Raw genomic sequence first — 13,213 nt, 5'->3', positions numbered from 1 at the left:
TACTACCAACTACGTTAGACGGCTACGATATAAGACTCGCATCTTAAAGCGAACAGTTCCCTAGGTAGGGAAACCATCTTCCGACCCTAATCTGTTCCCCACCTCCTTCGGAAGCCTGAAGCCCTCGAAGCCGACCCACCAATCGGAGCCATCTCCTCCAACGCCAAGGAGAGGTTCGAATCTCTCATTTCTTTTGTTCTTTTCTCTTCTCTATCTAGTGCGATTGCTTCCTCTAATCCATCTTCTCGTGTTGTCTGCGTTTTGGTCTTACGGGTAAAATTCCGATAATGTGTTGGTGGTGTTCTGAGGTTTCCATCAATGATTTCATCCGATCTCTTACTGTGTTTATTAGTATATAAATGAATAAAGAGTCTTGTTTTGTTTTTGCTTTTTGTCGATATGAGGGATTTCTTCTTTGTCGTTTGGTTCGATTTTTGATTTTTTTTGCTTCCTTTTGTTAGATTCTTTTTTCTGACTTGGATGCAGGAAATATGAGTAGGCGATACAGTCGAACCATCTACGTCGGCAATCTCCCTGGTGACATTCGCGAAAGGGAGGTCGAAGATTTGTTCAACAAGGTTTGCGAGCTTTTTAGTGATTACATCACCCTTTCTTTTTAAAGAACCTTTTTTTTCCTCCTAGAAATTACTAATACGTTGCTTATACTATACCTAAGGTAACAAGCGGTTCTGTTCAGACCTCTCTTTCTTTTCTAGTAAGCTAGTTTTATTATCAATATATTTCATTTATGGTCTTAATGATACTTTTCTGGAGGGCATGTGGTTGTGCAATGCATCATGTTCATTGCATATGAATCCTGAATATGTCCCCATCATGTTTGACATATCTGGTTGTGTAATGCATCATGTTCATTGCATATGCAAGGAGTAGCTTTTATTATCAGCATCATGTTTATTCCTTAATTAAACATCCATCTATTTTTATTCTAATATGCCACGTAAACAAAAAAAAGGGGGTTGAAAGATTTGAAGTTTTCAAAAAGGTACTTCCATATATTGATTAAAGCATGTTTTTGATTTGCAAGGTAAATTTTAAGCTCATGTAAATCAATGTCTCTAGATCTGAGCTGCAAATTAAAGCTAATCACTGGTACTGCATTTCAAAGCATGTTTAGGTTTCTATTCTATTGTGCAATTTGTTTAAAAATTTGAGGAATCTTTTGTTTGAGGTGTTAAGAATGGATCAAGTGTTTTGACACCAAGTTGTTGGGTTGACAATTAATGTGTCATACATTGCTGAAGCAAAAATTCTTAGCCCATCATAACAAGTCTATCATTGTCATGTGGAACAAAAATTATCTTGTCAGCAATTCACTCATCAAGGGATCTTACATGTCTTTTTGCCAGAATTGATTTTTATCAACTAGATAATGAGTGATCAACCGATCCCCTTCCTGAATAACACAAGCAGGATTGAAACTCGGTGGATTAGGAACCAGAGGGGTTTCACAGACATCAGAGCTTAAGCTTATTTTGCTAGATCCTAGTCAATTTCATGAATCTTGATTGTTTTCTAATTAATTTTTTTTGGATGATCTAAATCCTCCCAGTTTGTGCCAAAGACTTTGTTGACATTAGGTTGATTCTGTCACATCCCTGGTTATTCTGGTGGATGCCAGCTGAATTTATCAGAACATGGTTAATTCTTGACTTTTACTTATTGGTCCCAGGTTAGCTATGTCTTGATAATTTGAATCGCTTTATCTCACTGGTTATGCTCCCAAAGTTCAGCGCCAATTAAGTTTACAATTGATCACCTTGCTATATAAAGATACAACTGTTTTTTCTCCTTCTGGATATGTTAAAATTGAATTTCTACTGTTGCAATTGATAGGTTTTTAAATTAGTCATAGTAAAGTTAATACATGCTGGAGCAAGTCTCAAATGGTTGCATATATTTTTGATTAATAACATCAGAAGGTACTGTTCCTCAGTTTGTTTGATTTTGATTTTTTTGGAATAATGATGGTCTCATTTTGGCAGACAATTGTCAACAATGCATTTTCTTGTGAATTTATTGTTCGGAAATAGATTTTTGTCATGATATGGTCATATTTTTTAAATGATTTTAAACATTTTGCAAGTTCTATATTCCAAGTCCATTAAGGGAATAATAACTACAAGGTGTTTCTTTTTTCTTGCCTCTCATAAACTCTTCTAGCGGATGTTATAGTGATGCATTAAAAGTTAAGTCCTACTAATAATGATGTGATCTTTTAATGCTTGCTTTTTCTTAATTGTATGAAAATTTTAACTTGTTAGTATTTACTGGATTGAGAAGCACAAATGCTGCCACTTAAGGCTAAAAGAAAACTTTGTTTACATATTTTAAATTTTCATTTCCAAATTAGAATGTAAGGTTCCTGGGCTGGTAAATTAAACACTGCAGAATGTCAGGTGATAACTTAGTATATCTTAAAATGATCAGTGAACAAAAACTAAATCCAGAGCACATGAGTCTAAACTAGGGTTTTTAATTTCGAATGTTACCGCCCGTATCGGGCGGTACGTACCGATCCACCAGCAGACCGGTATGCGGACTGTCCACTACCTGGTAGTATCGTCGATTGGGGTTGTTTCCGCCCTATTACCATCCGAAATCGAACGGTGACGGTTGATTTCGACCATTGTCGCCCGCTATCGGGCGGTATTAGCCGAGGGAGAAGGAAGAAGAGGGAGAAGAAAAGGGAGAACCTGAAGATCCGACATCGCTCTCCTTCGATGATCCCGATCTGTCGCCGCCCGCTATCGGGCGGTATTAGCCGAGGGAGAAGGAATAAGAGGGAGAAGAAAAGGGAGAACCTGAAGATCCGACGTCGCTCTCCTTCGACGATCCCGATCTGTCGCCGCCCTCCCTTGCCGGAGGTCGCAGATGAGATGTCGCCTCCTTCTCGTTTGAGGTGACGAGGCCTCGGCGTCGTTGGCGACTTCTCCTAATCCACGTGAGGAGAAAAGTCCTTGGCGTGGGGAGAAGAAACCTCGGCGATGTCACCACTTTTTTTTTAACTTTTATTTTGTAACATTTTATTATATATATATATATATATATATATATCTTGAGCGGTCCATCAGAGTGTATCGCTCGGTATACACGTAATGTACCATACCGAGCTGAACTCGATACTCCGGTACGGTATGAAATTACGAACCTTGGACTCTAAACCATTGTATTTTTCAAGTTCTCCTACTTATTTGTGCGTATTATATATCATGTTGTTGCCATCCTTTTTAAAGATTTGAGTAGTGAGTACTCCATATATTTGTCGTTTCTCTTGTTTGTTAAATATTAATTAGTGGATGCTCGGTCACTTTTTTGATGAAAGTGTGACTTTTTTATGTTTCACTAAAAATCTTCAGTTATTCTATCTTGATTTAGTATTGATGGGGCTTATGTACATTCCCTTTCTGAGTTCTTAGAATTTTGATATGGCTTATGAAAAATAGGATTGGGAATTTCTTCTCTAGTTTTGATTGTCTTAAAATCTTCTAAATACTACTTGTTGCAAATGATAGCTGTGAGGAAAAATTATATTTGGGTAATTTGGGTATTTAAAAGCAGGAGATAATGCTCAAGCATTTTCTGATGACTTATGCAGTATGGACCCATCATTGATATTGATTTGAAGATTCCTCCAAGGCCTCCAGGTTATGCATTCATTGAGGTAATGTATTTATGGCTGTCATTTTGAACAACTAATCTCCTTTAGAAAAAGAGTGATTTCTACTTCAAGTGTTCTTGTTGTCAAGTATGCTATTTTTTACTATGCCTTATAGTAAGAGATATTTATGGTCAATTAGCTGGAATTTGGACAAGATAGACAAGCGTATGCCTTGTTAGGTGTTGGATATTAAACGACCCATTCCCTTTGCAGTTTGAAGATCCTCGTGATGCTGATGATGCTATTCGTGGTCGTGATGGGTATAATTTTGATGGTCACAGATTACGGGTATGCATATTGATGCCGACTCATCTATTGTTTCTGATGTTATTTTTAATGATTATCCTGTGCTTATTGTCTGATGCAGGTGGAACTTGCTCATGGTGGAAGAGGCCAATCTTCGTCATTTGATCGTCACAGTAGTTACAGCAGCGGGGGTCGACGTGGTGGAGTTTCTAGACGCTCAGAATATCGTGGTGTGTGCTTGGTAATCTGTAACTTTGCATCATTAAAGTCATGAGTGGTACTAATTTTGGTTCAAAATTTTATTATTTGTGATTTTGTGTAGTCATGGTCACTGGTTTGCCTTCATCTGCTTCCTGGCAAGACTTAAAGGTTTGTTTGCATGATCCTAATCTTTGTTTTAGTTTTTGATAACATTTGAATGAAATTTTGAAAATTTACCTTTAAGGATCATATGCGCCGAGCTGGTGATGTCTGCTTCTCTGAAGTTTTTCGCGATGGTGGTGGTGAGTTGCTCTCAGCTTTATATTCTTTGCTCTTGCATTTTGTCTTGGTTTCTTGTGACTTGTGAGGCATATGAAGTTGCACAGCAGTACATCAGTTGCTCTTTATGCTGCAGGAGTTTCATGTGCAGGATGTGAAGGTTGAACTTTTATATGCTTTCATGTTAACATTGATCCTCCTCAAAATGTGCATTGGTGGAGCCTTGTGTGGTGGGCTTCCCACTATCCTTTATGATATTAGCAACTAATCATAACTAGCATGATTGCGTAGGAATTACGAATTACTATTTTTGGTAATTAAAAAAAGGGTGAAAGAATGTAGAGGATTAGAAACAAGAAATTAAGAATGGCACAGACTTAGAATGCTGTTTCAATCATTGCATTTCAACTGTTGGAACAAGTTGTCATGCTATTTTGGTTTGCATGACCATTGTGCAATTTGAACATTAATGCTCCATTTGGAAATATTTGGCATTTTAGGCGACATCATATTGGCAAATTTGGCAAGGATTCTCACCACTATCTCTAATACCTGCCCTCTGCTAAGGCTTTGATCTTATTTTATATAGGCTAATCTATTAGTGGCAAGGATTCTCACCACTACACTTGGAAGTTACATGTATGATGAGAGAACCTACTCAAGTGTGATGACGTTTAAACAGGATGGATCATGTTACCCTAGCCCACTATTCAGTGCGTGGCAGATGCTGATACTGTATTCCTTGCGCTAGACGAGCTATTTTGGTTAGCTAGCTTTTATGCTTTCTTTAATATTTCATCCCAAATCATCAGTAAATAAAAAAAAATTTCACCGATAAAAGAAATTTGTCCATTTTGGTTCTCTTTTTTTTCATTCCTTTTTCAGACATACCCTTAACCTTACTTAAACATAAAACAGAACTTTTTCTTCTGAACTTTCTTTAGGCTTGCGTCAATCCATTACGAGGTCTGCTTGTAAATGAATTTTCATGATCTGGTTGCACAGAAAAGTTCAAGGCTGGTTTTATTGAAGAAAAGCTATTTTTTCGTTTGCTTGGTTGGTAGAGAACTAGCTTTTTCAAGATTTCCGCTCATTGCTTTTCTGGTCACCTTCTCAAAAGAGAATAACTTTCACTTTTCCACATCCAGGCATGAGTCTCGGAAAAGGAGAAGTTGTCTTCATTTCCTTTTGCTGCACTATTGTTTTTCTTAAAATCGAACAAACTGTATTATCCAATTAGGCTGTTTGTTTCTTTGGGTTCGAGCCATCCATCTCAGTTCCTGGTTTTGTCCATGTTAATTGATCTGGTCATTGTTCAGTGATCTTTCTCCTTATTGACCTGCAGGTTTCTGTCTCCCAAGGTTCTCTTAGATCTCTGAGTAGGATCAGCTCTTCCCTTTTTCCTCTTCCCTTGGCTGTCGCTGACAGAAACCTTTGAGGTTGGTGATGGCATCAGAGCCCTAGAGTTAAGCTGATGCTGGTAGAGAAGAGATGTGGAGAACGGTAAACAAGAAGGAATAAAAGATAGGGAACGGACTCTATCCCATTGGTCAACATGTAGCTTTTACACGACGAACAACAGGAGAACAAGAGTTGAGATAGGAGAGAGGTGATGAAAGGTCCAAAAGGGAAAATAGGATTATAAATGTAATTTATCCTTTGATTTTGTTTCTTTTTATGACCATTTATTTTTTCGTTTGAAGTGCTGATACTGATATATGCATCCTTAATTATCTAATCATCACTTATTCACTGTTGAATGGTCGATTCCCATCACAATCTTGCTTTTCTTTTGCTTTTTTATCTTGGTTTTCAATTATCCTTCCTAGTTCCTTGAATTGAATGGATCTTTCAAATTTGGTGTAGGATCATGATTGCGTTAGCGCATGTCTAATATTCAATTAAACAAAGTTTGATTTGATTGTAAATATCTTTTCTTTAAGCTGTAAGTTGTTAAAGTTGTCTGATATCTGTTTGGGCTTAACTTGACCAAGATGGGTATTCTTGAAAGCAAGGTCTGCTATACCGAAGCGTACCGTGCGTACCGGGCGGTATGTACCGGTCTGACAAGTTACCGGTATGCGGACTGCTTGGTACCGCTACAGTGCTATAGTACTATACTGTAGCATTGCTACAGTATAAAAAGTATAAAATTATTCGGTACACCAGGGTGTACTGCTCGGTACACCCCGATGTACCATCCGGTACACTGGTACCATACCATACCGAGCCCGGGTCAAAATGCCGGTACGGTATAGTACGGCGAACCTTGCTTGAAAGGCTTTCTAATATACAACTGAATTGAAATGATTTACTCACCTTAAAATCTTTATCCATGACACAAGCTATTTGAATTTACTAGGTAATGGGAATGCAATAATTCACTGTTGGCTGAGATAGACAAAGAGTTCTTGGTTGACCCTATGGGCATCACATAATGCTTGCATGATTTGACTTGTAATTCTTTTTTGGGAGTTCGCTCGTTTCTGTTTAGTATGTATTTTGACTAATTATCCACATATTTAACAAATTTCCCATTATGCTCATACTGATTATTTGTTTCTGTATCATTCATTTGGCAATGTCTTTCTTAACCTATTTTGTGTTTGACCAATTTTAAGGTGAAAGTCTTTAACTGTTTACACAAGTACAAGCTGATTGTCATTTCCATATACATTTTCAGCTGTTCACTTGGTTTTTTTTTAAGATGCAAATACCATAATCTAAGTACTCATTGGTGTTGCAGGTACTATCGGAATTGTAGATTACACGAATTATGATGATATGAAATATGCAGTAAGTGCTTTACTAAGTTAATAATTGTTGGCCTTATCATATATCACCTTCTTGTGTTAGTTCTCCAATTTCGGTGATTGATTTGCTTTTATGTGAATATGGCCTTTGGATGCTGATGGTGAATTATTTTGTTTAAAATGTTTAGCATTTGGATTTAAATTGACATCTGAACATTTCCAACAATTTCTCATCCTTTGCAGATAAGGAAGCTTGATGACTCTGAGTTTCGCAATGCATTTTCACGAGCATACATAAGAGTATCGAACATCATCAATAGCTTCTTTTGGTAATTTTTCATGTTAAAAGAACTATTTATAGAAGTTTCCTCTCATTTCTTTGTAGGTGAAGGAATATGATTCAAAGAGAAGCTTGTCTAGGAGCCGAAGTCGTAGTCGTTCTTATTCAAGAAGCCCTACTCCACCCCGCAGTAGAAGCCGGAGCCGAAGGTCTGATAAGTGTTCTAATTGTTATGATTGCGATAAACATGTGATAGACTTTGATACATATTAAATATGTTGAGCAGCAAGTCTCCGAGGGCAAAGCCATCACGCCATTCCTTGTCAAGATCTCGATCAAGATCTGCATCTTCTCATTCAAGATCAGCATCCAAAGGACGTTCTTTGTCAAGGTACAACAAGAAAAAGTCAGTTTCTTGGTAGAATTTGAGTAATTTTTAATTTTTCTTTTCACTTGAATCACATTGAACTGCCCACCTCTCCTCCTCCCCCTCCCTTCTGACCTTTGTCATTAATGCGACACCTAAGTAGTTATTTACATGGTAATACTTTCTTTGTTTGATATAATCATGTGCACACATAAATTTATGTATGTTACATTAAAAAGTTGCCCTTATTCCAGCGTGATGTCTGTTAGTTACTAGATTAGGAATTGTGGAAAAAACTATGATGTTTTTTCCTGTGCAGTGTTCAGATATGTAGAGGAGAGAAGATGAGAAAGTAGAATAAATTCCTTCTATTATGTTTCTCCGATAATTTCATAGATTGGATCAAAGCATTATAATAGTTATCATTTCGTCTGTGATCCATTTACCTTGCAATATATCAAACGATGAGAAATAGAATTTGGTGCCCTTCATTGAGTTTTGAGGCCCCATTCAGGCTTAGGTTTCATACTTTTATGCTGCCCCACAACTAAACACACCCTTGGTATCTTCAGTTAGGTTAGACAATGTGCAACCTCTAGTTTAAGGTATCTGGTCATAAAATTTAGCTATGAAAACATTTGGAGTTGCTAGCATGTTGGACATCATTTGGGAACTTTGAAAACCACCATGATGATCCACTCAATGATAGTTCACATTTTGTTCTCACAATTCACAACAGCGTAATTTCTTCACCTGCAACTGGTTTATATTATTATTTGTGGCAGAACAAGATGGTTTGCCTTCATCCGTTTTCTTGTTTTAGCTCATGGTTGTGGTTCAGTAAGGTTTTCAATTTTCTAATCTAGTCCATCATGTATGTCATCGTTTTGTCTCTCTTGTGGAAATTCTGGAGCTTCTATTTCTTATTTTTCATTACAGTGAGCAATCCTGTGTATGGTTGTCATCCAGGGATGAAAATAGTTTGCTCCTTCCTTCTGCATCGTGAAAATGACCATTGATTTGGTGCTTTCTTGTAGAAAATCACCTCATTTTTCTTTCTGGCAATCATCTTTTTCCGTATTACGCTTGTTAACATTTGTAGGGGAAAAATAAGGTTGGATGTGACTTTAAATTATCTCCATTAGGTAGAGGCGAATCTTGGGTGCTGGAGTGAAATATCTTAAAATATGGTTCATGTTATCTTAAAATATCTCTGATACTTCTGTCTTGGTGATCCTTTACATATTGATATTTGGGTGGTCATGATTCTTGATATTTGCAGTAAGAAATTGTTTGTACCTGTGGCTGTTTGATGTATTAAGTATATGCTTTCATTTCAATGATGATGGCTGCTTCAATGATCACTATCTACTTTCGTAGTTCGGAAGACTGTTTGTACCTCTGTATCTTGTATCTTTTATGTAAAGACGAATATTTACATAACAATATCTTGATATTTGCTATATTGGTTCATCGTTTTTGTGCTTTTGTCCCCTTTTTAGTCGGTGGTCATGACAAGTCTATATCATCTTCCATTTGAAAGTTAACTTTTCTCTTTTTTTTAGATTTGGGCTTAAGCGGGGACCTCTGGATTGCATGTTAGGATCTGAATTGGATATGGTGGCAATGCTTGCAACCTTTTTGGTATTGTGAGGTATGCTGTTTCATAGACGAGCAGTTTATGAAACCTGCAGAAAATCTTGATGTTTACCTTTAATGGCCTTTTCTGATGGGCCTTCTCGGGGACAGAAAGGATTGGTTGCAATGACAAAGCTGGATTACTCTAAGGCAAATGGAAATGGGCGTCACTGGACGAGTCCTAGGGAGAAGTTTTGCCATTCCTTCAACATTTTCCCAGTACTATAAGTTGCATTCAGGGTCCCGGATATAGCTTTCCTGGGTACAATGAACAGCCCTCAAGATAGATTAGGATTTTTGTGGCGTGGGTTTTTCACAGCTTGCCCGATGCAATTTATACTCTGCCAGATCCATGTTTGCAAGTCTATGCTGATCCCACTTGAATTCTCTTTTTTTTCTCAAGATTCAAACACTTGCATATTATACATGGCCATGAGTTTTTTTTAATAAGAATTAAATGCTTTTAAAATATTTTGAGCTCTTTGTTCTGCCTTTCCATATGATTCTCACCTGGGAGAGGCTTCAAGGATTTGGATCAAACTGTTAACCAGCGATGTGGATATTGAACTCAGTTTTCTGGAACTTTTTGCAGATCACAATCGAGATCGAGATCTCCTGTAACCTCCGTAAGTCCTATATTACAGGGTTATTGATCTTTTTAAATTATTCAACTAAATTGTATTGCATGCAGCCCCTACGTGGGAGCAAAAGTCCTAGTAAGCCTAGTCCCAACAGGAGCAGAAGCTTATCGCGATCTCGATCACCTATGGTATGACTCAAAAAAGGATTGCTAATTGCTCTTACCTTTTCGGATGGGTAGTTTTCTTCTTTCTGATGCATTTGTTGCTTCTCACAGGCAAAATCTGAATAGAGCATTCTTTTGCTGCTGAAGATGGTTGATATGGGATGAATTTATGGCTAAAGCATGGAACACAGACTGGCAATTTAGTATTGTCGTTGGGTTGCGATGAATGCCTAGACTTCTGGTTGATCCACCCGGACTTAATCTTGCTGTTGAACTTTGTTAAAGATATTTATGGTCTGTGGTGACCCGATATTAAGACAACAAACATATATAATGTCTGCAGGAACTATCTCTGCTTGGTTTCTATATGTTTAGTAAAGGAGACATTTTAGATGTCTTTCTTGAACCTTTGATGCTGGCTTTGTTTATAGCGTAATCTAGTGCTTGCTGGTTAACGTTAATGTTGTTTTTATACATCACTAACTACAACGTTGATGCATTGAGAAGAAATTAAAAAGCAATTATATATGTAATATAATTTTATTCGCTTTTGGAAATAATGCAGAGGGACTCATTAACACCTCTAGAAATATAACATTTAGAGGAGAGAAGATGAGAAAGTAAAATAAATTCCTTCTATTATGTTTCTCCGATAATTTCAAAGATTGGATCAAAGCATTATAATGTTTATCATTTCGTCTGTGACCCATTTACTTTGCAATATATCAAACGATGAGAAATAGAATTTGGTGCTTCTTCAAGCACCGTTTAAAGAGTACGGGTGGCAGATTGCATGGATGACTGAGACGGTAAACATACGATGTAAATCCAGTACAATCGAGACCACAATATTGGCTTTCGTATCATTACTAAAGCGACGTAGGGTTAATTATAGATTAATTAATGTAGTTAGACCTTTTTATTAATATCCATGTCCTTAGACTTAAAAGTTCAAGCGAAACATTTCTATTTATCCTAACATTGTCAGCTTTATCGATGGAAATATGAAAAGAAAGAGTAAAAATATAATTTTAATGTTTTAGTTGATGGTGGTGACGGATAACGATGTTGTTGGGGTCCACGTGTGATTATTGTGGATGAGGAGAACGGTAGTGAGATGCGAGGGCTGCTTTGCATCTGCGTCAACATTGACACAATTGTCGAGTCGCCCTTTCGATGCTTTGCACCTGCATCATCAATAGCACTTTGCATCTACGTTAACGCCGATGCAGATGCAAAGTGACGACGCTCGACATTTGCATCGATAGCCCTTTTGTCACTTGGCATCTGCGTCGATACTGATGCATATGTAGAGCGACGAAAGGATCACTCAGCAATTGCGTTAGTGTCGACGTAGATGCAGAGTGACTCTAACCTTTTGTCGTCATTCTCCTCATCCATAATAGTCACCCAAATTGCTCTTTCGTCGTTTTGCATCTACGTCAGCATCAATCCAAGGGCCATTGATACAGATGTCAAGCGATCCTTTCGCTGCTTGGTGACTACGTCGACGCTAAAGCAGATGTATAGTGACAAAAGGGTCGCTCAACATTTGCATCGGTGCTGATGTAGATGCAAAGTGGTGTCGCTTTGCGTTTACGTCAGTGTTGACATAGTTGTCAAGAGGTGCCGCTCGATAATTGCATCAATACCGATGCAAATTCAGAGAAGCCAAAGGATCGCTTGACAACTGCATCAATGTCAATATAGATGCAAAACGATCCTCACCATTCATCATCGCTTTTCCCATTCACAACAACCACCAACTACCACTACCAACATCGTCTGTTACCATAAATTAGAATATTAAAATTATTTTTTATTTTATTAATAAAATTAATGATATTAGAATAGATGAAATTATAGGTTTTCTTGCATGACTATAAAGATCCAAATATAATTTTTTTGTGGAGGGATATGAAAATCTTAATTCGCCTAGCTTAAAGGTTCACAATTTTAGGAATATTTTACGGTGGTAAAAAGAGTATCCCTCGTAGCACGGAATTTACGGTCGCAACAAGCAATCGCCAACAACGATATTACTTACGAAGAAGGTTTCTCTTCGCGACCCTTCCACAGCCTCCCGATTCCTTTTCTTCCCCATTCCAATTACTACTCGACCCTCCGCTACCGCCACTCCAAACTCTCCCACAGTCGGAGATAGCGATTGCCTCGATGGCTCGCATCTTCCCCGAAGATTGGGCATTCGGAGAGGCAGGCGGCGCGATCGACGGAACCCCCTCCGCCGGCTCGCTCTAGACCGCGCCGCCTCCTCTCCTAACTCCGATCGTCCGAGAAGGCCATGGTCCCGTCGTCATCGTCCGCGCAGCCGTCGCAACAGCCGCTGCCCCCACCGCCAGCCTCTGCCGTCCGATAATGATGGGAGCAACGGAGAGCTTCGAGCTTTGGATTGCAATCTCGCTTCGCTCTGTGACCACATCCAGATGGGGTGGGGGGTTCAATGTGATTGCGATACGATGGTTTAATTTTTAATCATTATATAGATTTTAATATAAATTTTTTAAATATATTGATCAAAATAAAAAAAAAATCTGACATGTCATTCATGCATCACTTGTTATATGTTTCGTCAATAAAATTGATGATATTAAAATAAATAAAATTAAATATTTTATTTTTATAATTATATAAATTTTAATATAAATTTTTGTAATTTAAAAAAAAAAGATGTTAAAGAAGTTTAACTATATAGAATAATCTATAATTATCTCGACGGTAATTACACGAGTCTCAATCGATAAAAGGCATGACTCAATGATAATACTAATTGTTGATATCCATGGATGAATAGGGGATGTGGCCACTGATCTATGTTGTGCCAACTAGGCAAGCTAGGAAAGGAACAAAATGATAGTTTGAATAATTGTTGTCCCAAGTTTGAACTTGTTAGGTCAGTTTATTGAATGTTGCGATAGAAAATTACGATAGTAGGTGGGAGTGAATGATGGGTAATTATGCCATGGAATAATCAATGGAAAACAATGAGTTCAAGAATTGGGAAGAT

General features: G+C 37.7%; 1 protein-coding gene across 5 annotated transcripts; it reads left to right on the top strand.

Annotated features, from left to right (window-relative positions):
- The first annotated feature begins 18 nt into the window (after nucleotides 1–18).
- Nucleotides 19–10,594, top strand: LOC135626464 (serine/arginine-rich-splicing factor SR34-like). 5 transcript variants are annotated; one of them, XR_010492349.1, is made up of 15 exons: nucleotides 19–173; nucleotides 487–578; nucleotides 3,617–3,682; nucleotides 3,893–3,967; nucleotides 4,047–4,155; nucleotides 4,248–4,294; nucleotides 4,371–4,428; nucleotides 7,152–7,201; nucleotides 7,402–7,458; nucleotides 7,544–7,647; nucleotides 7,725–7,829; nucleotides 9,371–9,459; nucleotides 9,555–10,069; nucleotides 10,135–10,212; nucleotides 10,300–10,594. XR_010492349.1 is itself a non-coding variant. In XM_065131779.1 (14 exons), the coding sequence occupies exons 2-14, from the start codon at nucleotides 492–494 to the stop codon at nucleotides 10,312–10,314; spliced, it is 885 nt and encodes a 294-aa protein (XP_064987851.1). In that variant the 5' UTR covers nucleotides 19–173; nucleotides 487–491; the 3' UTR covers nucleotides 10,315–10,594. The 5 variants fall into 5 exon arrangements, 2 of the variants coding, with proteins under 2 accessions (XP_064987851.1, XP_064987852.1); XR_010492351.1 differs by lacking the exon at nucleotides 10,300–10,594 and having other exon boundaries at nucleotides 9,555–9,705; nucleotides 10,036–10,069; nucleotides 10,135–10,210; XR_010492350.1 differs by having other exon boundaries at nucleotides 9,371–10,069.
- The last annotated feature ends 2,619 nt before the right edge of the window (nucleotides 10,595–13,213 follow it).

This window comes from Musa acuminata, chromosome BXJ2-11 (genome assembly GCF_036884655.1).
Source record: "Musa acuminata AAA Group cultivar baxijiao chromosome BXJ2-11, Cavendish_Baxijiao_AAA, whole genome shotgun sequence".
In the NCBI taxonomy this organism is placed as follows: Eukaryota; Viridiplantae; Streptophyta; class Magnoliopsida; order Zingiberales; family Musaceae; genus Musa; species Musa acuminata.
The sequence above is the reverse complement of the archived record's forward strand: the minus strand, read 5'-3'. Positions and strand labels throughout refer to the sequence as shown.